The following is a 24,402-nucleotide window of genomic DNA, read 5'->3' as shown; positions in this document are numbered from 1 at the left end:
TTGGTGATGTATATATATGGTATAAGTTACAAAGCACGTTTATGTTGTTCTCAATACTTATCTTGCTAATGTCTTTAAAGTTTAAACTCGAATCAGTTACATGTGGTATCTAGCATTTTTTCACTTTGAAGTGTTACACCTGGATCTTAATGTCTGAGTAAACGTGTTAATATAGACTAATGGTTCGGTTAAATATAACTAATTTATATACCAACAATATATAACTACATAAAAGTTGTTTTCTCTAAATAAGCCAAGCAAAATTCATACGACTGCATGTGTATTTATACGTAACTGTCAGTATGGATTCGTACGTGGATGCAAATTGAATGACTATGAAAAGTAGGTGAGAATGTAATATCGATTCGATTAGATTAGCCAAAGATTAGCCTACCAACCATCCCAATCCTATTTCCTAATTATCGTTACCTTTTATCTCCATCATGCTTTTATTTTTTTGCAAACAAAACATGTTCTTATATCAACAAAGCATATCCAGTTTAAGCAATATATATATAGTAGGTAACTTCGTACGTTATCATAAAGATAATTATTATTTCTTTCTCTATGAACTAATTATTGGTTCTCACATGCATTACTCATAATATAGCAAAAAGAGAGGGATACACAAAGTCTTTTCTCTCTATAAATTTTTAATATTGATGAATTAGTTACTATAGTTTATTAACAATATTTTTACCAAATTCTTCTTATTACTTATATTAATAATATGAGAACCAATAATTATTCATGAACATGTACGTATTGTGATTGCTACAATGAATGTATGTAGAGAATTGAGAATTGAGATAGAGAGTAGAATGGGATGAATCTGAGTGTTATAAAAGAGAAAGGACCAATCTATGCTTAGTTTCAATTGAACTCAACCCATGAACTGATTGAATGACTCTACGTATGGGATAAGACTTTTAACGGTCCAAAGTCTTTAATTCCCAACTATTTTTTTCGTTTGCAACAAACATTATTGTACTGTAGTATATGCTAAGTGATCTTTTCCAAGAAGATGATTATGCTTCAAACTGGTTCATCAACCAATCTCTCCGTTCATAAACCCTGATTCTTTGGGCGACATGTTAGAGCCTTGATTTTGAACTCCAAAGTTTAAACAACCAATGTTTTATGGGTGGCAAAATCGAAGAGCAACAGCTAAAAAGGAGGAGCATACATTGTGCCGAGAGGGGCCTGAAGCCGTGGAACCACATCCTCTCATGTATCCATCACCGAGACTGGTCTATGCAAATATGCACTATAGATAAACTAAGGTTGGGATATATGATATGACGGCTACGTTTTAACTTTTAAAGGCATTATGAATATGTTAAGGGGATTACTAAAAGAAAGATGAGATAATTAAGAGATTAGAGAAGTGGAGAGTGGGACCTAACAGCTGATGAGGTGTTGTGTAAGGTCGTCGTGGGTTCCTCTATCACTCTCTCTATCTCAACCCTAGTAGAAAAACCAATCCACTTTATTGTATGAAAATAAAAATAACAATTTGTTGGATGAGAGTGAGAGACATATATGACAAGTGAAAGAGGTATATAAATCTAGAAGCAAAACCTTGGGTGAGGTCGAAACAGAGATGACCTTTTGCGTACACTTTAATTAATATTTTATCTCACACTTTGAGTAAACTTTACATTATTCTCATCCCATAAAATAAAGCAAACTGGTTTGTCTTTGTTTAGGTCAGGCTGACATCATCAGTTTCGTATATATAAGAAACACAAAAAATTCATCATCATATTTTTTGTGTTACATATATATAAAAAAATTCTCAATCTAACGGTTCAGATTTGTTGTCACTAGTACATCTTCGTAACAAAGCCCTCTTTGTTGTTGTTGTTGTTGTTGTTAATGGAGGTTCCTCTCCCAAGTCATTGTGGCTTCTTCTTCTTCCTCTTTATTTAGAGCCCAATTCATCAACTTCTTCGTTTTTTCTATACGACTCCTTATTGCAATCTGAGGATTGCTGGATTTGAAATTGGCTCAAATCTCTTCTTCACTTGGTCGACATCATAAAAGACGACTTTTGACTTGGTTTTAACTTCACTTCTCCGTTCAAAACTCTCTACCTTGTCCTATTTCGATCGAATCAATCGGCTTGTCTAAACGCACGCACACAACAAGGTAAGACTTAACTCTCTCTCTCCGGTGATTATGCTCTGAGAAATTTACTTGCTCGAGAGATTAGTGTTCAGCTACTTTGGTGATTTTATTTGTTTTCTAGAATGCATGGTTCTGTTCATTATACTGTAGATTTCGGAATTAGGATTCTAAAAATCGAACCTTTACATCATTTTATATCAGTTTTTGAGTTTTGCTTGGCCATTCTCAACGAACTCGGTCTCTACTTCTTCTTCATTTCGAATCGAATTGGGTAAATGGGTCATCGAAAGTTTGAAGATTTCAAGAAGAATGACACTACTTCTATTATATCCATCATGTTATTGCTTCTTAAAAATGTTTACTATTAGTTCTGTTCTCTTCTTTGTTTATAAATCCTTGGTTCGTTGTGAATTTTTAAATACCTAATGTGTGAAACTTCTTTCTAATTGCAGCTACCTATATTTTCCTCCAGCAACGGACCTGTATACATTTCTGTCCTCTTTGTTAAGGTATTTCATTTAGTTTTCTTGTCACTTAATGTAGCTGCTTATTACAAGTTTTCTTCAAGTCTATATTCTTCTGTTCAGTAGCATTAATAGTTGTGCGTATCCTCAGATTCTGGATCTTGATGACTTTCAAGTTTGTGGATTATTTAGCGGTTTAATACGGATTACATCTTCCTTGAAATTGCACCTAAGTAGTGGAATTGTTGTTAGCCTACTAAAGCTCAGATAGGTGGTGGGTTATTCCCTTTCAATTTGAATAGCTTGAGAAGGCTCTGTAAGGTTTGTCTACGGAATCAGTTCATCCTTTTCTTTACAGTCAAGACATGCTTCTCATTATCACTATTATACACTTCTTGGACTTTCATAGATTTCATCAATCAGTTTTTTGATAGTGGGATATACTTCTTCGACTTTCGTAAATTCATCAATCAATTTTTCGATGGTGGGACTTTTATTGTATGAAGGTTTTATCACAGTGACGTAATTGTTTAAGAAGCTGACTTTATCCCTAATCATAAGTTTCCTCCTCATCAGCATCTCCATCTCAACTGCACCACTGAGAAGTTTCGCTCGGATATGTCAAAGACTCGAATTTGCTTTGTTGAAAACTGAGGAGATGGAAGTGAGTCGTTGTTTCTCTTTTTCGGACAAGTTTCTTCGAAAGGTGCTTTAATTTTCTTTATCTCTAGTGAATTTAATTTCGCTTTTTCCATTCGGATTCACTTTTATCTTTAGATGTTAATATCAGATATCGTTAACCATTTATGCGGTTGTAATTTCATTTACGGATTTCTGATTACCTTATAAACGTTGATATCTTCATCGTATCTCGTAATCATATATGTTTTTATCTGTATACAGTGTGTCTCAGAAGGAGCGTATTGAGATTCAAATATATCTGCCTCATCTGGTAAGTGTTTAAATTTTTTCTGATACCAAATATAACTCTTATTCATAGCATGTTTTTTAAATCTTGTGCCTTTATTGAAGAGGAAGTTTGCTGTGGCTTGAAGTATCATCGTGCGGAGATAAGGCTCATCCTTTTGATTCGATTGAAAATTGAATTGTGCCACTCACTTGGTCAATTATGGAGTCAACAAAGGTTTGCATGAACGCACTGTGCGGAGCGTCCTCGGCGTCAGGCGAGTGGAAGAAAGGCTGGCCTATGCGATCTGGCGATTTGGCCTCTCTCTGCGATAAGTGTGGGTATGGGGCCTTCTAGTTTGAATACTATTGGACCAATTTTGATATTCACAACGCTTGAGTGAGTTATTAGTGCTATGGGTTTGTTGACAGTGAGAACATAAGTGGATGCTTGAAGGGGAATCTAAATTTCATTGATTACTTTTAGTAAATTTTGTGAATGCTGGTTTTTGATAGGTCCGCATACGAGCAATCCATTTTCTGTCAAGTGTTTCACGCCGAGGAATCTGGTTGGAGAGAGTGTAATTCATGTGACAAGGTGAAAAAAATCCATGGCTTACTTGTGCTTTGCGCTCAACGTATCACAATTGTTTTTCTTAACACATATTTGTATTTTCTCAGCGCCTTCACTGTGGATGCATTGCTTCCAGATTTATGATGGAGCTTCTAGATAATGGCAGCGTTACCTGTATAAGTTGCGCCAAGAAATCCGCACTATTTTCTGTAAGACTATTTTCCCTACTTGAATCAACTTCTTGCAATAAATGCTTCCTTGGTCTAAGATTCTCTGTCACTAGACTCATGTTATCTCTCCTACAGATGAATGTCAGTCAAGAATCCAATGGTAGGGACTCCTCATTTGCTTCAGCAGAGCATGTAGGCAGTGTTCTTGAGAGGACAAATCTTAAGCACTTGCTCGACTTTCAAAGGATCGGCCCCACTCAATCTTCTATTCAAATGAAACAAGAAGAATCGCTGCTTCCTTCCAGACTAGATGCTCTTAGACACAAAACTGAAAGGAAAGAATTGCAGGAATTATCTGCACAGCCAAACTTGAGCATTTCACTTGGACCTACGCTTATGACAAGTCCATTTCATGATGCTGTTATTGATGACAGAAGTAAGACTACGTCAATTTTCCAACTAGCCCCTCGGTCCAGGCAACTGCTTCCAAAACCTGCAAATTCAGCTCCCACTGCTGCTGGCATGGAGCCTAATGGGAGCCTGGTGTCACAGATTCATGTCGCTCGGCCTCCTCCAGAAGGTCGCGGGAAGACCCAATTGCTTCCTCGTTATTGGCCTAGGATTACTGACCAAGAGCTGCAGATATTATCTGGACAGTATCCTCATCTGTATGTTCATATTATCGTGTTTCTGTTTTTTATTCGACCATGATGCAGTATTGTTATGTTCTAAGGAGCCCTTAACTGTTTATTTTCCAAGCTCAAATTCCAAAATTATTCCACTCTTTGAAAAAGTTCTGAGTGCTAGCGATGCGGGTCGTATTGGTCGACTGGTTCTTCCGAAAGCATGTGCAGAGGTAACTTGCTTTGCTGTATTTATGTTATCGCCAAACTATAGCTATCTAATGCGGGTTAGGAGGTATAACCTTCTATGCTTGTATGTAGGCATATTTCCCCCCGATTTCTCTACCCGAGGGTCTCCCGTTAAAAATACAAGACATAAAAGGGAAAGAGTGGGTGTTCCAGTTCAGATTTTGGCCTAATAATAACAGCAGGATGTACGTTTTGGAGGGTGTGACTCCTTGCATACAGTCCATGCAGTTGCAAGCTGGTGACACTGGTACTTTTCAAACCCTTTCGTTTCGTTAGCTACACTCATAGCATGTTGATGACCCTGGTATGATTAAATCAAACATTGGGAATATAGTGTTTAGATCATGTGTCGTGTTCAATGAGGACAGTGAAATACATTCTACAAAGAGATGAACCTACTTTTTTTATTAGGTCTGATGTCTTGGATTTTCCCATGTTCTCTACAGTAACGTTCAGCCGTACAGAACCTGAAGGAAAACTTGTAATGGGATACCGTAAAGCGACAAACTCTACAGCAACACAGGTAAATGCATAAGAAGCCTGAGTTGTCCCCGTAGGCATAAGAATCTGTCACTGTAAAGTGAAGTATTGAATTTTAAGAATCCTTTCTGGTGCTCTCATAATTTTGCTTACACTGCAATATTATTCTTTGGGTCTTCAGATGTTCAAGGGAAGCAGTGAACCCAATCTAAACATTTTTTCCAACAACTTGAATCCGGGATGTGGTGACATCAGCTGGTCTAAACTAGAGAAGGCTGAGGACATGGGAAAGGATAATTTATTTCTTCAGTCGTCACTAACTTCGTCTAGGAAACGGGTTCGGAACATTGGGAGTAAGAGCAAGCGTCTGCTCATTGATAGCGTTGATGTTCTGGAATTGAAAGTAACTTGGGATGAGGCACAGGAACTGATGCGGCCGCCCCAATCCGCCAAACCCAGCATTATTACGCTGGAAAATCAAGATTTTGAAGAATATGACGTGAGTTGATAATTACTTGTTTATTTATCAAAAAAAAAAAAACAGCTGGATCTTGTCACTATGCTTTCCTGAAATTGTGTGCTTGCTGCTACGCAGGAACCACCGGTTTTCGGGAAGAAAACTGTTTTTGTGGCACGTCAAACAGGGTGAGGCCTTATGTACTACTATGCAATGATAGGATCAGAAGAATTACGCAACACTTGGAATGATAAATTAAAAAAAAATAAAAATTGAACTACTGAACATCTGATTATTTGGTTCTGGAATTGTCAGGGAACAAGAGCAATGGGTGCAGTGTGATGCTTGTGGGAAATGGCGACGGCTGCCTGTGGATACTCTTCTTCCACCAAAATGGTTGTGCTCCGATAATCACTTGGATCCTGCCAGGTAAAAGAGGTTGCATATTCATGTACTTAACCTAGACTATTTACCACAGAACATTGCACATCTCTTTTAGATATAACTGACACAATCTATTTCGACTCAATGGGACTGGCCACCTGAATAACTTGAGTTGCTGTTTGTGTCAGGTCTTCATGTTCTGCACCTGATGATCTCTCTCCAAGAGAACAGGATACACTAGTCCGGCAAAGCAAAGGTATGATCTGCAACTATTATTGGTCTGTTTAATTAGAAACTTCTTTACATAGAAACTAAAGTTTCATTTTCACAGAGTTCAAAAGGAGGAGACTGGCAGCATCAAACGAAAAGCTAAACCAGTCGCAGGAGGCATCTGCTGTGGAAACTTTAGCAAATGCAGGTATCACCACGACTGGTGAACAAGGGGAAATCGCAGTTGCAGCGACGACCAAGCACCCAAGACACCGGGCAGGGTGTTCGTGCATCGTCTGTAGCCAACCGCCGAGCGGAAAAGGCAAACACAAGCCGACATGCACTTGCACAGTATGCGAGGCAGTGAAGAGGCGGTTTAGGACGCTCATGATGCGGAAGAAAAACAGGGGAGAGGCAGGACAGGCAAGCCAGCAGGCACAGTCGGAGAGCAGAGACGAGACAGAAGTGGAGAGTATTCCAGCGGCTGAGGCAGCGTCAGGGGATAATATTGACTTAAACTCAGACCCGGGGGGTTCCCGAGTAAGCATGATGGGCCTTCTTCAAGCTGCAGCTTTTCCTCTAGAGGCATATCTGAAACAAAAGGCTATTTCCAATACAGGAGGAGAACAGCAAAGCAGTGATATGGTAAGCACAGAGCACGGATCGTCCTCAGCGGCACAAGAGCAGGAGAAAGACACAAACGGAGTTCATGAGCCTGTAAGCTAAACTCCATGAGTATTTTATTCTTCGTAGCCTAGGTGTGTTTATTATTTATACAAACTTGTTCGGTTTCGTCCCAAATTGGTAGAGTGGTTACGACCATTCTGCTAATTGTCAGACCGAAGAAGTGAGGAGTTTATTGTTTACTTTATGTTTTTCTTTTTCTTTTTGGGTGTGTTTTGGTTGGTGTGGTGAGGCTTGAGAGTGACAAAAAGAAAAAGGATGGGAATCTTGATGGCATTTTGGAAATTCCATAGGACAGCTAACATGATAATCATATCCTCTGGTATCGACGATTGGTAGTAATATACTATATACTGTATGTATAAGATAATAAGAAGGTGAAAGAAAGATTACAAACAATGCTATCGGAATGGATAAAGCTTCCAAGTATAGAGAGAAGGGAGCTTAAATCTGAATCTTGTGACTTTATAGCAAGCCTGATAAAGGTTTGTATATGCAATTCATGGTTTACATGAAATTAGGAAAAGGTCACGCGAGAGATCCTATAATTTTGCTTCGGTTATGTGGCTTGCGATGAAGGGGAGAGATGTAAGATGGAAACAAAATTTTAGGCATTGTTAAAGTGTTGCAGTAGTAATAAGCGTAATCACTTATCACTCGTGACACAACAAACAAACTCCTATAGAATGGAAGGAAGCAGCGATACGATATGGGCAGAGCCAGCTGTTGTCAAATACCGTATATACGAGGTCAACTAGCTTCTTGTTGTTTGGGTCTGAAATTACGAATGATATATGCATATGTCGGTCCGGTCTAAACGTAACCGAATAGAGACCCAATGACCAATCTTTTCTAAAATTACGAATAGACCCGAAATAATTAAAAAAAGAGGAGCAATCATATTCATAGTAAAATATAAAATTTATGATAATGGCCGGCCAAAGTTGATAATTTGAGTTGAGTCGGCTCGATTGACTGAATCCAATAACATGAAATAAAACACAAAACTCCACGCCATTCCTATCGCCAAATTACACGTGTCATTTAACGATTGAATATATTCATCAGACAACCGAACACGTGGACTCTGTCCTTTAATTAATGATTTATATTTATTACTCCTTTTAATATATATATTGCCCACCACACCACACCACCTCTTGGCTCTTGCTATAAAGAAAAAAACCATAAATAACTAGGCGTTATTTTTGTCTCATTTTACATTTTACTAATGGGTATAGTATGGTCTTCAACTTGCTTGTCTCGTTTTTTCATTTGTATTTGCTTGGTTTGATTTGAATGAAAACAAACCAAATTACAAGAAACTAACACAAAAATAGCCTACTCCTAAGATTTACATAATAAGATATAGAAATAGTAATGTAATTATTAGTGGCAAAGGAAGAATAAAAATGAAAGAAGACCAAAATTAAAGTAATAAAGAAACTAAATAATATATATTTTTTTGTCATCAGAAACTAAATAATATTAGGGAGAAAAAAATATCAGTGGTCAAATAAGGAAGAAGGAGTGCGTGGCAATTGTAGTAAATAGTAAGGAAGATGAAGGGTTGTGTCATAAAGGGGGATATGTTAATAATAATAGTGGAGGGGACAAATAAAATAAATAAAGATGAGATAGAGAGAAGTGGGGGTTGAGTGGGACCCAGAAACGCGTAGCTGAGGTTTCTTCTCTCTCTCTAATAATCTCTCTATCGTTTCGTTCGTCGTGGGTTCCTCTCTTGACGAAGAAGAAGAACCCTATAGAAACCACTTCTTTGTCTCTCACTCACGCGCCCTCTTTCAATTATATTAAATATTAAAAATTATTATATTAAATTGTATTGAATTAAATTATAGAAATGGTCGACCACTTCTTTCAAGAGTTGTTGTTGTCATTTTACCTATTACCCCAACACAAATATTCTACTCCACCTATTTAGACTTCTTAAGAATATCTCTTTTTTTTTTTCTTTTTTATTGGAATTGGAAGCCCACTTATTAGCTGATATGCTTGTTATTACTATTATTCTTAGCTGCTTTCACATTTCTCTGCAGGTCGTATCACTATATGTTTTATCACCCCCACAAATTATATGGTTTTTAGTACGAATCATCTTTGTCTTTCTTTTTATCATTTTTATTTTCCTTTTATGTCATACAATTAATTAGTTATGGCTGGATGTATCATGTATCATGTATTGTGTGTGAGAATCATAACGTAAAGTTTACTCAAAGGCTGAGAGGAGAGAGGATACATGCGTAATGGAGGATTATATTAGTGTTTAGCGTGTGATTATGAAAGCGACTAATCCGTAATGGAGGATCTTTTTTTGTTTTCTTTTAGATACTGTTGGGCAAAGCAGCTTTTTTTCTTTCTTTTTATAAATAAATAAAATCAATTACCTATTATTAGTGACAACTTGGCTCAATTATTTACTGTTAATCATTTTGTTTGTCAACAACTATAATAAAACCACTTACAATTGTACAAATTACTTTTTCTTATTAAACTAAATAACAAAATCTAATTTGATATCAAACTAAAATCCTCATTGTTAGAATTTTTTGGGATATTTTAGATAATAACAAATAAAAACTGTAAAATTTTCTATTATTGAATGAGATAATAATATACATTATGTCATGAAATATAATAAAAATTTATATATGCCATATATTTTTCTATTCATAGCCATATAGTATTTGATCCCATTGATTAACATATCAAGTAAAGTAAAGTTAAAGACAAATTAAAAAGAAAGAAATATATAAAAGATTTAAAAGAAACAAATAAGCGCGTGTAAGTCACTAAAGAAGAAGGCGAGAGTCGGTTAAGAAACCGTCTCTAGTTAGGCCAAGCGAGCGAGCAATCTGTGTGTATAAAACAAAGGTTTCTTCCACCTCCACATTTATTCATTCACCTTTCTTATTTATCTCTCTTCTCTTTCCTTTTCCTCGCCCCCTACTTATAATTTCCATTTTCCCCCAGAGATAGATAATTTAACTAATTTCTTCCTCCCTCTTCTGTCACCAAATCTGCCTTTTCTCCTTTAGCTATGGGCGTCGCCGTTCTAAATCCCCAAGACTGTTTGAGAGATCCCTTCTCCCACATGAGACATCATCCTCGTAACCCTAGCGCATGTCCCAACAGGCAGAAAAAGCCGGTTTCCAACAACCGTACGCGCCGGAGCCCTCCACGTAATCAATCCACCAGATCTCCTTCTCCTCCTATCGCGCCGCCTCTTCCTCCTCCTCGTGCGGCTGTCTCTGCTTTTGTTCCCAAGGGAACGGTTAAGAAGAGTCCTAAAAACACCGTCGCCGTTGGTCAGGTTAGAATCCTCAAGCGCGGTGAAGAAATTCCTAAGAAGACTTCGGATCTCGTTGTTGCAAAGTCAGATCTCGTTGTTGTGAAGCCAGATCTGGTTGTTGAGAAGTCAGATCTGGGTTCTACTCGTCGTATTGGACCAGATCCCGGTTTGATTCCGAGTCAAATCCGTTTGTCTGGCCGCAAATCAAAATCAGCACCGTTTTACGCCGGTCCGGTGACCATGACCTCGCCGCCTCCGAGCGATGTACCGCTTCCAGCTTTTTTCACGAAGAAGAGCGTCTCTTTGTTCCAAGCCGCCGATGCAACCAATGATCTGATCAGGATGCTTCGCTTAGACATCGCCTGACGGCGTTTGTCTCCGGTCATCTAGGTTTTTAAAAAAATCTACGATGATCCCAAATGGTTACCCAAGTGTTACAATTCCATTTCCAGATCGTCAGATTCCGCCTTAAAACCGGAGATCTACAAGAAAAAAATAATCTCCAGACGATGATGAATCTAGAAGATGAAGAAACACACATCTTCGTTATGAACCGTTTCGAATCTTCCCTTATTTTTTCAAGGGGCAAGATCGAAATATTTTCTTAACAGGTCTTAGTTTCTCTTCTTAGGGTTTAGTGTTTGTGTAGGAGTATATGTGCATAGCCTTTTATTACTATTCTCGTTTTCCTTTCTGTATCTCAAGGTGCTTTAATCGTCAGGTTCTCTGCGTAATTATAGGTATCGTGTCTCGAGTCTTTCTTAGGGTACTTGGTGTTATTTAGGTCGCAAGGCGTAAGTATAGAGTTGTGTTTACTGGTAAGATGAAGCTTAGGTTTCGATGTAATCTGTAGCAGTATTGCAATCCTCTGTATTACTTCTATCTTTAATGTTTCCTTAGTTTTAAGTTTAATTTGGGTTTTTCTTCTTCTATCGCGGTCTCTTGTTCTTTTCGTAAGGGTTGTTCTTCGTTTGTTTTCGTGTCGTTTAGGTTAAGGCAAACCACAGAGATAGATGTATTTACTGGTTAGATGAAGCGTAAGGCTTCCATGTGATCGTCTGTAATACAGTTCTCTGTACCTACCTTTAATATTATCGAATATATAAGTTCTATTTTGGCTTTCAGTTATGAAACACTTGATTACATCATGAGATGAAAAGAAGATGATTTTTGACCTGCATAAACGATGATACACTATGGTAAAGCCTAAGTTCATTCACGAAAACAATAAAAGGAGTAACAATTCCAATGATATAATAAACCTATTGACTCTGCATTTCTTCAAATTAACACAGAAGTTTAAAGACTTTGGTCGATATATAGCATACAGACTTTGTCAAATAAAATTCCAATTGAGAGATATGGGAAAAAAAATCTCAATTATCATGTGAGCTTAATTTTAGTAATGGATGTCATGTCATTAATGTCGAGGGTTAATATATTTTTTTTCTTATAAAGGGTGTCGTCATTGTCTCAATTGTCACCCATGCCACTTGACTTGGTTTTGGTAGGTCCAAGGTTGTAAGATATACTGTAGGTGTTCTTATAATTTAGACAGCCCATCTTGGCCTGCTTGAAGGCCCATATCTTTCGCTTGAATTCTGGCTGGACAGCTAGGGTGTTGATTTTTATAGAATTTCTTAGTCCTAATCCTGTAAGCAAAGATTCTCTATAAAAGAAACATAAGGGAAGATATTATACAGAACTCTTTGTTACTCATCCATAATTTAACAACTTGCCTTGTCGTCAATTAAACATTGGTGAAACATGACGTGTTAAACAGTGAATCAATTTATACAGTCAGCAAAAATAAACATTCAGCCACGTCACGTCAGATTTTTGTTTTTTATTGGCTTTATTTTACAAATTAACAAAGCAATATAGTTAATAGTCCACAAACATAATTGATGGGTTTGCCCTGTTGAGCTAAATATGTAGAGTTTTTCTACCTAACCAGATAATTAAGAAAACGGAACCCTAATTTATTTTTCTGACAATTTTGTTATTTAAAAAAAATAAAAAAAATTTGGGTTATTGGGAATCTTTACATAATAATTGTTTTATTTTATTTTTCACATACCCTTTGGGTCCCACAAATTTGTTTTAATAGGATTAAAAACTTTTATTTTCTTCATAAAAATTGAAATAAAAATTAAATCCAAATCTGCAATCCATCTATCTAGCCACAGACCCGATCTTGCATTTTCGCATCGACATTAAAATGGAAAAAAATATTCAATTTTTATTTTTTCGAAAAGAACAAAGGAAGAAAATAAAAAGAGGAATAATTTAGAGAATAGAGAAGGCCTCGCCTTCGTATATAACACGAATCCCATCTGCTCTCTTTTTTTCTTTCTCTCTATTTCAACTTCTTCCCTTCTCTCTCTCTCTCTCTTTCTTCGCCATCCTCTCTCTCTCTCTCTTTCTTCGCCATCCTCTCTCTCTCTCTCTCTTCTGTGACTTTCTCTTCCTTTCATCTCTCTCTCTTCTGTGACTTTCTCTTCCTTTCATCTCTCTCTCTCTTAGAGCTTCTCTTCTACATCTGATTCGACGGGAGCTATTAGAGATTTTGATTAGTGTTGCCAAGCGACGATGAAGAGGATTCCGTCGACATCAGCTAAGATTCTGGTCAAGGATGACTGGGTGGTGACGGCTATGACTGACGACGAGATGGTTGTTGAGCTTCTTTTACGGCTCAAGCATGCTGGTACTGCAGTGGCGGATAATCCGGCCGCCACGAATCTTCCTCCGTTACGATGGGGAATCCGTCAGCGACGTTCTCGGTCCTCAAGATTCGCTGGCGGCGGCGTCGGCGTTATCGTTTCAATGAAGAAGGATGTCGATTCCGTTAGAGCTAGTCCGAAGACTCCTCTCTCCTGGAGCGGCGGATCTGGAAACCGTAGCGGATCTGGTAGCCGTGGCGGATCTGGAAGCCGTGGCGGCTCTGCATCTCCTTCAGCTGATGGGTTCGAGGATACTAGTCGTCAAGCTAGCTGCTCTACGTCTACAGGATCTGGATCTAAGGTACCTTCTCTCTCCCTTTCGTGATTTTCAGCTCGTGCTTCTCGGTTTTGTCTTCTCCCTCTCTGTTTTCCTCCTCTCGATTCCGAATCCGTCATCTTCTCGCTTAATTTTCAAATTCCGATCTGGCCGGGAAATCCGGATTTCGCCGTCAGTCGTGTCTTCGTAATTTAGAAGATTCTTCGCCGTCTCTCTCTTATTTTCTTCATTTTTGTTTTCCAAAATCAACAAATCTCAAATTTAGGATGACGTTCGCATCTATATCGCACGGTTGGAAACGAACCTCACTAGTCTGTTTTCTTCACTTACTAACGAATCTGCCGGAAAATATTTCCTCCGCCGTCTTTTGCAGTTCTAACCACCCGCCGGAGTCATTTTCGTTGATCCTGTTTCTAGGTTAAACGAATCTTTCCATCTCTTTAAAAAAAAAAAGTCAAAGCCTCTTTAAGCGTTTTTTCCTTTTTTCCCCCATTTTTTCTCACTTTTGATAATTAAAAAACTTGGCTAATCGTCTACTGTAATCTTAATAGGTGTTATTACTCGTGTTTTAATAAATCTGGAGGTTGACGGTTAAAAAGTGTAACCGAACTTCCCGGTACGAATTTAACCGGATCTTCCGTGGGGAGCGTTTGGCCGGTTAGAAGGGGATTAATTAGGAACCGGTCAAATTGTTTTTATTTTGTCTATAGAGGAATAATAAACTTTGGATTAGATTATGGGAATAGTACACACACACAGCTAGTTGGTCAAACGTGCGCGTTTTGCTTTACGTTTAGAGGTCGTAAGAAGGACAAACGGTAGCGTTTTGGGAGGAAGGTGGTGAGTTGAAAAACGAGTAAATCTTGTCGGGGGGATTGGGATCACGTGATCTTAAAAGAGTGATGACGATGCCCCATGACACGGTATTGTCATGATGTGGCATCATCCTTCTTCATCCCCTCTCTCTCTCTCTCTCTATAAATATTCTTTGATATTTATGACTACTTTTCTTTGAAATTTCTATTGAGGGAAAAATAAACTTTACTACTCCCATATGTTATAAGTTAAAATTAAAAGAAGTTGGGTTTTTATTTTAAAAAGTACAAGATCTACTACAGTTGTCGTTGTTATTCGTCAGCATTTTTATGTGTATTGTTTAATACTAATAATTTTACAGATTTAGCATCTTAACTAGTAGTGCTAATCAAACTGTGTTTTTGTTTTGTTTTGCAGGTCTTTCCCACTAACGAAATCACTAGTTCCTTCTCTAAGAGATTGAGGAAAAAGAAGGTATAAGAATGTTCTCTTTCTTGGATTCCAAGTTCACCCCCACATTTCTGAATTTTATTGAGCTGATGTTTTTTTTTTTTGACAGTCATCTTCTGAGCTTAAAAACGAAGAGAACTTGAAGCTGAAAGAAAGACTAGACCTTGAAAAGGTAGACTCTACTTGCTACTTTTTGTTTTGTTTTTTTTATCATATCATGGTTTCTCTCATTCGTATTTGCATCTTCTTTTTATTCTAATAATTAAATCCAATATTTTCTACAGGAGATTGCAAGTCTCCGAGCAACGTTTGACGAACAAAACGTCAGGAATCAGAGATTGAAGAGAATTAAGGTAAAAGCAGTTTTAGAAATTTTGATTCTCCCTGAACAATGTTTTTGCGAGCATCTTAGCTGAATCAAGTTCTTCGACTCTTTGTGTTTTCTTTGTTTCAGCTTGACTTGAACTCAGGCCGTGTAAAGAAGGAGACACGGGTTGATCTCAGCCATAAACAACAAGCGGTATCAAAATCGTGCAGAGTAGATGGAAGAAATGGTGAATCAGAAAACAAAGGGAGTGTGTTCTTCAGCTTTGATCTCAACATGGTACCATCAGAGGAGGAGATGATATTGTAAGGAACTAGCTAGAAGAAAGGTGTTGCGATATGATTTTACACAAGTCAAAAGAAGGAGGGAGCTGGAGGTTTTAACAAAGAAAGTGAATTGTAATACTTCAAAAAAAAAAAAGAGAGAGAGAGAGGGTAAACATCTCCCGAGTTCACAATTCTTGTTTTCTCAGTTTCCTTCTATGTTTGGGGGGTAAAACGCTCAATTACTTAACTCTCTTCTTGATTATTATTATTTTTTCTAGAAGAAAGGTGGGAAATTAGCTTCTTTCTCATTTGTACCGATTCGTTGTAGTTAAAAAGCTTTTTCTTTTATTGGAAATTGTCGTTAAAGAGGACAAAAAAAAAAAGTAGGACAACTAATCGACTTTTTTTCCTTGTTATTTAGTATGATGCAGTATATCGTTGATGCGCCATATTAGTTTAGTTTGGTTTCCCTGCTCAACTAACCCAAAGACAAGAGAGAGATGTATTATTATTAATCTCGAGTCATGATGATGGTTTTTCTACTAAATAATTTTAAATTTTAAAAAAACTTGGGAGGTGTAATGCTATTGGTGTACTGTCGGCGTGTTCATGGATTAAAATATCCTTTTTTTTAAATGCCAAAGAAATATAATACTAAGCAATGCCAAGTTGTTATCAGCTAATTTGTTCGTTTCAGTCTTTTTCATGCATACCAAGTCTTTTTGTCCAGAGATATACAAAAATTATATTTCCTTTTGTGTAACAATTTTATATGGCATTTTGCATTTTAAAAAATGTAATACTTTATATTTTATCATATTTAATCTGGAAGGTTAGTATTTTATTAGTATATGGATATATCAAAAATATATATTCCTAAAATATGTAATAAGTTAGCTTTAAAATAAATCTAAAAGAGATAACTCTAAAGTAGTCATTGTATATAAAAAAATTAAACTACTTCACTTAATAGGGGTCATGTCATGGCAGACTCAATTCTTCGATTTATCCAGCCTTTTTTTTTTTTGAAAAAGAATTTATCCAGCCTTTTGTCCATCCTTAAAGACTAAAGTATAGATCATTCCTTGGATTGTGTGATTTAGAGGAGTGTCTTACTCAGTAATGGTGCTGCTACGTACATAATAATGCAAGGCAAGAGAACATGGACGACTGGTTAATAGGTCACAATGATTTTTAGATAGAGAATTATCTTCTCCATAGACACATATTTAACTAAATTTGTTCAAAATAACGTCCATAGAATTTGGAATGCTTACAAAATTACGGGTCAGCTTTTGCATCCCGAAGTTAATAACACCAAAAATGATATCCTCAAAACGTATGCACGACCACAGTGTGGCTCATACATACCTACAAGTACACAACCTTTTACAAGTTTTGTGAAAATTAGATAAAACAAAAATTTAAACTCACTTCCATGAATGCTCTCACTCACCAAACTTGTGATTTTCATGCTTTTGTTATTTTCTTATTTATGTTCCAATTTGGTTACAGCTCTTTATACGTCGTTGACATTAATAAAATGAAGTTGCGCCAAAAAAAAAAAGAAAAAAAAGAAAAAAAAAGAGTATTCAAGATTTTTAATTAAAGAACACAGACAGACACTTTGGTCGTCCTCACAACAAATAAACTAGGGGAAAGAGAAAAATAGTCCTCTCTCTCTCTCTCTTCTCTTCTCCGACTACCCCAAAACGCAGGAGAACAATGTCGTTTAACAGCTCTCATCTTCTTCCTCCACAAGAAGAAGACCTTCCTCTCCGACACTTCTCCGATCAACCTCCTCCCCCACAGCGTCACTTCCCTGAAACGCCTTCCCTTGTCACCACCAGTTTCCTCAACCTCCCTTCCACCCTTGCCACGGCGGATTCCGATCTCGCTCCTCCGCCCCGCAACGGAGACAATTCCGCTCCTGATGCTAACCCACGGTGGCTCTCTTTCCACACGGAGATCCAAAACACCGGAGAAGTCCGTTCTGAAGTTATCGACGGAGTCAACGCCGATGGTGAAACTGTACTTGGCGTTGTTGGAGGTGAAGATTGGCGGAGCGCTAGCTATAAGGCCGCGATTTTGAGACATCCGATGTACGAACAGCTTCTTGCGGCTCATGTGGCTTGCCTTAGGGTTGCGACTCCCGTTGACCAGATTCCGAGGATCGATGCTCAGCTCAGTCAGTTCCACACCGTCGCCGAGAAATACTCCACTCTTGGTGTCGTTGTGGACAACAAGGAACTTGATCATTTCATGGTTAGTTGATGTTTTTTTTTATTTTCGACTCCAGGTTCAAATTTGGATAGGGTTTATCATGCACAATTTTAATGTTTTCAACTGTTAACGATTCTGCATTTGAATTCTGTTTACTAGCTGAGTGTCACGTTCGGATTTTTGTGTATGTGTGTGGTTCATTGTTCATGATTTTTGTGTCTTGAAATCGATTTGATATTTGCTTCTCCTCTTTGGTTAGCTGAATTCGAATTATGAACCTTGGTCTGACTCAAATATATCGTATTTGTTGGATATTGCTTCTTTCTTGGTGGCATATAGTTTCTATGCTTCTTACTAAAAAGGGTTTTGTATGTCTTCTGAGTTTTGTCTTGGAGAAAGAAACATAATATTTATTTTCTTTATTTTTTTTTGTAACGTTCTGTTTGTATGTCTTATGAATTGGAACTTTATCTTTGTTTATGATAATGCAGTCACATTATGTTGTGTTGTTATGTTCATTCAAAGAACAACTCCAACACCACGTTTGTGTCCATGCAATGGAAGCCATTACGGCTTGTTGGGAGATCGAACAATCATTGCAATCCCTAACTGGTAACGTCCCAAATCTTTCTTTCTTTTTTTTTTTGCTGTTGCCTTCTCGCTTTAGAAGTGTCTTGATTTTAGTCGCTTTTGTCTTTCTTCTGGTTTGTAGGAGTTTCTCCAAGTGAAAGTAATGGTAAGACAATGTCGGATGATGAAGATGATAATCAAGTAGACAGCGAGGTCAACATGTTTGATGGGAGTTTGGACGGCTCAGATTGCTTGATGGGGTTTGGTCCTCTTGTTCCAACCGAACGAGAGAGATCCTTGATGGAACGTGTGAAGAAAGAACTGAAGCATGAGCTTAAACAGGTAGTTGCTTGAGCAAGTTTCAATGTTTAACATTACACCAAACAAAACACAATGTTTTTATCTTGTCGCATGGTTTTTTTCCTCTGTAGGGTTTCAAAGAGAAGATTGTGGACATAAGAGAAGAGATAATGAGGAAGAGAAGAGCGGGGAAGCTCCCGGGGGATACAACTTCTGTACTGAAAGAGTGGTGGCGTACTCACTCGAAATGGCCATACCCAACTGTAAGAACCTCAGCCAGGAAGTTTGGTACGACATTGTCTAAAGCGGGTTCTGATTCTTAATTTTGTTTTGGAATTGCAGGAGGAAGACAAGGCAAAACTGGTTCAAGAAACCGGTTTGCAGTTGAAACAAATCAACAATTGGTTCATCAACCAGAGGAAGAGAAACTGGAACAGCAATACTTCCACATCATCTACTCTCTCCAAGAACAAACGTAAAAGGTAAATCAAGATACTCTCATTTTCCCCTTGTGCAATTCCATCAAAACCGGTCAAGACATTCTTTCTTAATCAAACTCAGGACCGGCAAGTCTTAGGTGAAATGCTGGCTAACAAGAGGATGGTTCTTGACCATGTGAATTCAAGGGAACCAGATGTGAAAGAGATAGTTTCTCCTCCGGTTCCACGATCGTACAGATTGTGTTTAGCGTAGGGTGGTACCGGTGTGCCTATAAAACCGGATTCTAGAGTCTGAATTGTTGGTTTTAGCGGCTTATAATGTGTGTCTTTGTTATATGTGTACATAAAGTAGTTTATGGAAGCGATCTGTATTGTTGGTTTGCGTCTTGTACCGAACGCATAAACACGTGTGAAGCTTTATCTGTAAAGTGCCAATATGGTCCGTATGTAATGTATCAAGCAATATTCATCATTATTAAACTACACACTAGCTTGGAATATGCTACTATGATGTTGGCAGCAGATGAATATGATTAAATTGCCAAATCCTTTTGTGTTTCTTCCAAAAAAAATGTTACCAACTTTCATAATTTCCTTAATTAGGTTAATGTTAGATTATTTACACAAAAGTGAAATTAAAAAGCCCATTAATTAATATTGGCCCAAAGTCTGATTGAATAATAAAGATTTCTTCGTCGCGACGAATGAACTTTGTTGTAATTTGTAATTTTCAATTTTCTTTTTCATTCTCCCGAGTGACTTCGTCTTCTTTTGTTTACTCAGTGAGTTTGGGTGATTATGGCAGCACCACAAGAGGAACGATCTCCGTCGCTTGACGATTGCCTTAAGCTATTGAAAGGAGAGAGGGACGAGCAGAGGCTCGCCGGTCTACTTCTCGTCACTAAATTCTGCAAAAGCGATGACGTCGCTTCACTCCAGAAGGTCTATGAAGCCGTCGGTACTCATTTTCTCGACCGTCTTCTCCGGACTGGTAAACCAAACCCTCTGGATACTATACCCATCTTGGGGTTTCTACAGAGATTTAATTTTTAGTTGTTGCTCTCTAGTGTGTTGGGTTTTGACTGGTTTCGATTTTTATTTTTTTTGTTTGGCAGGGAGTGGCAGTGGTGATGGAGTTGATAATCGTGATGTGTATCTGCAGCTATCTGTAACTGTTCTTGCTGCCTTCTGCCGTGTTCCGGAGATAGCTTCTTCAGAAGAGATGGTCTCCAGAATTCCCCTTATTCTCGAAATAATGTCGAAACGGTATGTTAGATCTCCTGATTCTTTCTATCTGTGGTTTTCTATTGAAGTTTTTTTTTCTCAATTTTTGCTTCTGTGTATTACATTTTAAGTTAGGAATTTGGCTTTTGGAATTTCAGACTAACTACAAACATTCTCGAAGATTGCTATGAACTTCTGTATTTGGTGTCCACGGCTCGTGAAGCTGGCGTCATGACTTTGATAAACTCTGGAGGGTTGAGAGTGATAGCACCCCAGATGTCTGATCTACCTGATGGTAATTACTTGTTCATTTGTTTTACATTGTTTTATTGTGTATACAAGCCACATCAGATACTAGAGAATGTCTTTTGGAAAATATTAAGTTTCTCTGATGGGGAATTGATTGTAATTGGTGTTAAAGCAAATATGCCATGTTTGAGATAGATGGATTTTTGAGAATGATTTCTCCGTGAAAGCTAATGTGAGACATGTTATTCAGGTTCGCATGCCATGGAGGTTGCTATAAAGATTCTACAGTTATTGGTTACTAAGCTATCTGGTGAGAGCATGAATGTTGAACGCTTCTTAGAACTGTCTTTGGTGGTGAGTCTACTTACTTGGCTATCTTTCTCTTGTTTTTGCAATATTTACGAAACCTGCCTTAAGTTGGAGTTGAACTTAGTGTTATCTGTTATTCAGGTTGCTGCTGTCGCACGGCAATTTGCGGTGTTGCATAATGCCCTGAAGTTTGAAGCACTCCATCTACTGTCTGCAGTCTTCTCGTCAGAGTATTCTGTGAGTTATCATTTCTTAACGTTCTTCAGAAAAGTAGCTGTAGTTAAAGTGAAATTATGCTTTTAGGTATAGTCACGCACTTGATACATGTGAATTTATTGGCACCCTAAATTTTAATTTTCTCTTTTCCAGCAAAATTAAAAGAGAACTGGAGCTACATTGTCTTGATGTATGCATGATATGTTTCCAGTGTAGAAGTTCTACATTTTTTTTTGGTGTACCAATCTGTTTATATGTTTCTCATGGAACTTTTTTTTATGCCTAGGCTCTTCTTCACGACCCGCTTCGTTCCATGCCCGACAACAATTGGGCAGACTATATGCGGACTGGTGTTGTGGCAATTCTGCAGAACCGTGTGGGTAAGTTGAAAGCTATTAGCTATTTATATGGAGCACTGGAAATGGCACACCCATTTATGGCATTTCTTTCTTGCCAGGCCTTAGTTTAATCTACTTGTTGTCTGACAATAGTCCCCTCTTTTTCTCACTTATGAAACAATAGTATCAGTGTCATGGATTCCATGATCTGTACTTCACAAAAAGCACAGACTTTACGATCATTTGGGGTCATATTTTATTGATACAGTGTTACATCCTTTATGCTATTGAAGCTTTTAAGATACTTAACAAACCTGTCTTGCTCATCTGTAGCACCTTCGGAAAAGCTTCATGCGTTGATTCTGGCTGAGAATATGATGTCAATATTGGGTGATAAGTGGCTTATTGGTCGGGTGAAATTACCCAATGTTGATCTTCCAGCTGATAGGTAAACAAAACATCTTTGTTTTACACTCTCACTTAACTTACATTTTCATAATGCAGAAGGATACACATCATTCTGAATTCTTTTTTAGGTGTCTTCTGCTGGTATTAGAGTCATCACATGTTGAGATTTCCGTTTTGTTAAATGATCTCGCTTACAAGAAGTATGAAGCTCCTAAGAACAATTCAACTGTTGAAGACATTCTCCTGAAGCAACGGTATCTACCGATCATGTTTTCTTTGGTAGAAAAGATCATCAAACATATTTCATCTATTGGTGAAAATGAAGGTATAAGATAAATCTTAAATCATGTTTAATAATGTTTCCAGTCTGCTAATATATTCATCCTATACAATATTTTTTCTTTAATCATCTTTCTGTTATATTATGTTATGATTTTGTGAACCTTCTTAGAACTTTTAGTTGTCATTGCTTGAATATCTAGTAAATGTTCAGATAAATATAGAGTGGAAATATTTACGCTTGGGGTAATGCATGTTAGCCTTTTTCTTCATGAAAGAATGAACTTTACCGTTGCAGGGACTTTAAATGATGAAGCTGTCTTCCAAAAGGTGATTAAAATACTTAACGAGATAATGGGAGTGGTGCTCGAGTATCTGAAAGATGCAAAGGTACTCTATATATTTGATAAACATCAAACTTCTTTGGAGTGTCCGTTTGTGTAGAAAATGTTTTTCATGTTTGTTCTGTTTCATACAGGAACATGGAAATAAGAAAGGAGATGACCTTCTTGCGTCTGTGCGAGTGACTGGAAGGTACGGAATACAGATAATCTCTCTTTGGTCTTCTAAGAATTTACTGTCCGTTTTGTGTCTTCTTAAATCTCTCTTTCTGTTTATTTTTGTGTCAAATATGTACATACCTGATTGGCTAATTTTGTGTTTATGGAATCGTGGTTCACTGCTTCATTAAAATTTGTGTAACTAATACTTCCTATGGAAGAACATGGATTGCCTCCTTACCGCGCTGGGACACACTGAACCTTTTTGTGTGTTTTTAACAGCTACCTTGCCGAAACACCAGTTGCATGCAAAGAGCAGGTCCAAGATCTTCTGGATTATATGCTTTCAGTGGAGGGCGAAGATGAGTCCAGGTTTGAGCATATTTCCCTGAAATTTTGGTCCTTTTACAAAGCTTGTTTACGTAATGCCTCCTAGAATAACTTGGTCTGAACGTTTTTGTTTTGACAGCCCGTTTTTGTCCACGTGCTTCCTGCTCCCATTTCTTTGCCAAACAACAATGAAGACAGAAGGATGTAAACTCTTGGCTTCCTCAAGAGGCTATATAGCTGTGAGTTACTGGGGTTTCTACCTCCCGTACACCAATGACATTATGCTTGAACAAATCTCATATACATCTTTTGCTTAATATATATACTAGGCCAAAATATGTTCAAGTGGGTGTTTATCATCTGTATAATCTTAAAGGAGTTGTCTGTTTTCAATACAGGTTGTTGAAGGCCTAATAAAATTGATCGAGCACTGTGGTGAGAATACTGATGATGATGGTAGCATATTCTTGGCTTGTGATACAGTTATGAATATTCTTTTGAAGGTAGTCTCTTCTCCTTGATAAGACTTGCATAAATGTGTGTCATTGCTCTATTCCAATCATGACCGTACATTTTTAAATGTTAATAACAGAGGGAACAAATAAGCTTGAAGCCTGAAATTTCAACATTTTCCAGACTATTAAAAGCTTTGGCATATTGGACAGGTGAAAATGATATATATTTTTCATACTGATCTGCCTGCTAATTTCCTGACAAAAAATCGAAGACTTTGTAAGATATGTCAATTTATTATTTTCTTTTGTCATAGATCATACTAATGACCCATCGGTGGTAATGATGGCTGCAAGCATCTGCTCTCTGATCTATGATTTCACATCAGAAGAGGCTTTACTCAAGCAACCTAATTTCGACGGTAGCTCCTTGGATAGTGTGGCCCGGCTCATAGCAAGAAGCTTGTCCTCATGGGGCCAGGTATAAATCTGCAACTTGGATAATGTGTTTGTCAGAGATTAGTGTCTTGTCCTCAATTTAGTCAGTTCTTGTTCAAATTCCAGTTTCTTGGTAGAGGAACTAGTGAGATAACTGTCGCCTAACTGACATCATTGCAGGATACCTCTGATTCTGCGGATCTTCTTGAAATCATAACAGCAGGTCTGGTTTCAACATCTTCTCTCATTTTTCACATCACTTTTTTTTTCCTCAGCTTCTCGATCGTTATCCTGTGATTGTGCTGTCTGATATTTTGAACAGGATACTCTCGATGGAGAGGTCGATTCCCAACCATCGGGAAACATTGCCGTTGAGCAATGACTCGAAGTAAATTCATCTACAACTACAAGGGGTCCAAATATATATATGAAGTGTTTTCATGATCAGTTGAAGCTATTATGTTTTGCTCAGGCTGCTTTCTACGGGAGACAATAGTATTATTAGACTATTAGCCTATAGTTTCCAAAAAAAAAAAAAGACTACTAGCCTATTAGGCAGAGAAATTATTTTTTTGATCAGCTTCACGTTGTTGTAGTATTATTTTATTTATATATATATATATATATA

General features: G+C 37.6%; 5 protein-coding genes across 6 annotated transcripts; all 5 read left to right on the top strand.

Annotated features, from left to right (window-relative positions):
- Window positions 1-1,818: 1,818 nt before the first annotated feature.
- On the top strand, window positions 1,819-7,682 carry LOC17878732 (B3 domain-containing transcription repressor VAL2). Of its 2 annotated transcripts, XM_023778613.1 has the most exons (17): window positions 1,819-2,151; window positions 2,583-2,639; window positions 2,746-2,915; window positions 3,171-3,300; window positions 3,498-3,546; window positions 3,627-3,842; window positions 4,017-4,098; window positions 4,182-4,283; window positions 4,380-4,900; window positions 5,004-5,100; window positions 5,189-5,363; window positions 5,563-5,639; window positions 5,778-6,095; window positions 6,192-6,241; window positions 6,369-6,482; window positions 6,626-6,693; window positions 6,769-7,682. In XM_023778613.1, the coding sequence occupies exons 6-17, from the start codon at window positions 3,724-3,726 to the stop codon at window positions 7,371-7,373; spliced, it is 2,328 nt and encodes a 775-aa protein (XP_023634381.1). In that variant the 5' UTR covers window positions 1,819-2,151; window positions 2,583-2,639; window positions 2,746-2,915; window positions 3,171-3,300; window positions 3,498-3,546; window positions 3,627-3,723; the 3' UTR covers window positions 7,374-7,682. The 2 variants fall into 2 exon arrangements, with proteins under 2 accessions (XP_023634381.1, XP_006283163.1); XM_006283101.2 differs by lacking the exon at window positions 2,746-2,915.
- A 2,559-nt stretch (window positions 7,683-10,241) lies between these two features.
- LOC17878679 lies at window positions 10,242-11,765 on the top strand. Its single transcript, XM_006282656.2, has one exon. The coding sequence runs from the start codon at window positions 10,390-10,392 to the stop codon at window positions 11,005-11,007; it is 618 nt and encodes a 205-aa protein (XP_006282718.1). The 5' UTR covers window positions 10,242-10,389; the 3' UTR covers window positions 11,008-11,765.
- A 1,331-nt stretch (window positions 11,766-13,096) lies between these two features.
- LOC17879509 lies at window positions 13,097-15,853 on the top strand. Its single transcript, XM_006284277.2, has 5 exons — window positions 13,097-13,665; window positions 14,875-14,931; window positions 15,017-15,079; window positions 15,192-15,260; window positions 15,362-15,853. The coding sequence occupies exons 1-5, from the start codon at window positions 13,234-13,236 to the stop codon at window positions 15,539-15,541; spliced, it is 801 nt and encodes a 266-aa protein (XP_006284339.1). The 5' UTR covers window positions 13,097-13,233; the 3' UTR covers window positions 15,542-15,853.
- Window positions 15,854-17,135: 1,282 nt separating this feature from the next.
- LOC17879051 (homeobox protein knotted-1-like 5) lies at window positions 17,136-19,553 on the top strand. Its single transcript, XM_006283855.2, has 6 exons — window positions 17,136-17,763; window positions 18,213-18,333; window positions 18,434-18,633; window positions 18,723-18,854; window positions 18,934-19,073; window positions 19,153-19,553. The coding sequence occupies exons 1-6, from the start codon at window positions 17,224-17,226 to the stop codon at window positions 19,166-19,168; spliced, it is 1,149 nt and encodes a 382-aa protein (XP_006283917.1). The 5' UTR covers window positions 17,136-17,223; the 3' UTR covers window positions 19,169-19,553.
- A 218-nt stretch (window positions 19,554-19,771) lies between these two features.
- Window positions 19,772-24,312, top strand: LOC17880880 (neurochondrin). Its single transcript, XM_006282508.2, has 17 exons — window positions 19,772-20,022; window positions 20,147-20,297; window positions 20,414-20,550; window positions 20,755-20,858; window positions 20,955-21,050; window positions 21,316-21,409; window positions 21,701-21,815; window positions 21,904-22,100; window positions 22,353-22,444; window positions 22,533-22,588; window positions 22,837-22,926; window positions 23,024-23,123; window positions 23,283-23,387; window positions 23,477-23,549; window positions 23,654-23,817; window positions 23,955-23,997; window positions 24,097-24,312. Exons 1-17 carry the CDS (start codon window positions 19,830-19,832, stop codon window positions 24,147-24,149), a joined length of 1,863 nt encoding a protein of 620 aa, XP_006282570.1. The 5' UTR covers window positions 19,772-19,829; the 3' UTR covers window positions 24,150-24,312.
- The last annotated feature ends 90 nt before the right edge of the window (window positions 24,313-24,402 follow it).

Source organism: Capsella rubella, unplaced genomic scaffold (assembly GCF_000375325.1).
Source record: "Capsella rubella cultivar Monte Gargano unplaced genomic scaffold, Caprub1_0 scaffold_7, whole genome shotgun sequence".
NCBI classification, from domain to species: domain Eukaryota; kingdom Viridiplantae; phylum Streptophyta; class Magnoliopsida; order Brassicales; family Brassicaceae; genus Capsella; species Capsella rubella.
Note: the sequence above shows the minus strand (reverse complement) of the source record. Positions and strands in the feature narration are given on the sequence as shown.

Excerpts from the sequence above, each read along its gene's own strand:
- LOC17878732 (XM_006283101.2), top strand. The coding sequence starts at position 3,724 with ATGGAGTCAACAAAGGTTTGCATGAACGCACTGTGCGGAGCGTCCTCG. Across the intron at positions 4,901-5,003 it reads CTGCAGATATTATCTGGACA|CTCAAATTCCAAAATTATTC; the intron begins GTATCCTCATCT and ends TTATTTTCCAAG. Across the intron at positions 5,640-5,777 it reads CAAACTCTACAGCAACACAG|ATGTTCAAGGGAAGCAGTGA; the intron begins GTAAATGCATAA and ends TTGGGTCTTCAG.
- LOC17878679 (XM_006282656.2), top strand. The coding sequence starts at position 10,390 with ATGGGCGTCGCCGTTCTAAATCCCCAAGACTGTTTGAGAGATCCCTTC.
- LOC17879509 (XM_006284277.2), top strand. The coding sequence starts at position 13,234 with ATGAAGAGGATTCCGTCGACATCAGCTAAGATTCTGGTCAAGGATGAC. Across the intron at positions 14,932-15,016 it reads AGAGATTGAGGAAAAAGAAG|TCATCTTCTGAGCTTAAAAA; the intron begins GTATAAGAATGT and ends TTTTTTTGACAG. Across the intron at positions 15,080-15,191 it reads AAAGACTAGACCTTGAAAAG|GAGATTGCAAGTCTCCGAGC; the intron begins GTAGACTCTACT and ends TATTTTCTACAG.
- LOC17879051 (XM_006283855.2), top strand. The coding sequence starts at position 17,224 with ATGTCGTTTAACAGCTCTCATCTTCTTCCTCCACAAGAAGAAGACCTT. Across the intron at positions 17,764-18,212 it reads AGGAACTTGATCATTTCATG|TCACATTATGTTGTGTTGTT; the intron begins GTTAGTTGATGT and ends ATGATAATGCAG. Across the intron at positions 18,634-18,722 it reads TGAAGCATGAGCTTAAACAG|GGTTTCAAAGAGAAGATTGT; the intron begins GTAGTTGCTTGA and ends TTTCCTCTGTAG.
- LOC17880880 (XM_006282508.2), top strand. The coding sequence starts at position 19,830 with ATGGCAGCACCACAAGAGGAACGATCTCCGTCGCTTGACGATTGCCTT. Across the intron at positions 22,589-22,836 it reads TCTGTGCGAGTGACTGGAAG|CTACCTTGCCGAAACACCAG; the intron begins GTACGGAATACA and ends TGTTTTTAACAG. Across the intron at positions 22,927-23,023 it reads GAGGGCGAAGATGAGTCCAG|CCCGTTTTTGTCCACGTGCT; the intron begins GTTTGAGCATAT and ends TTGTTTTGACAG.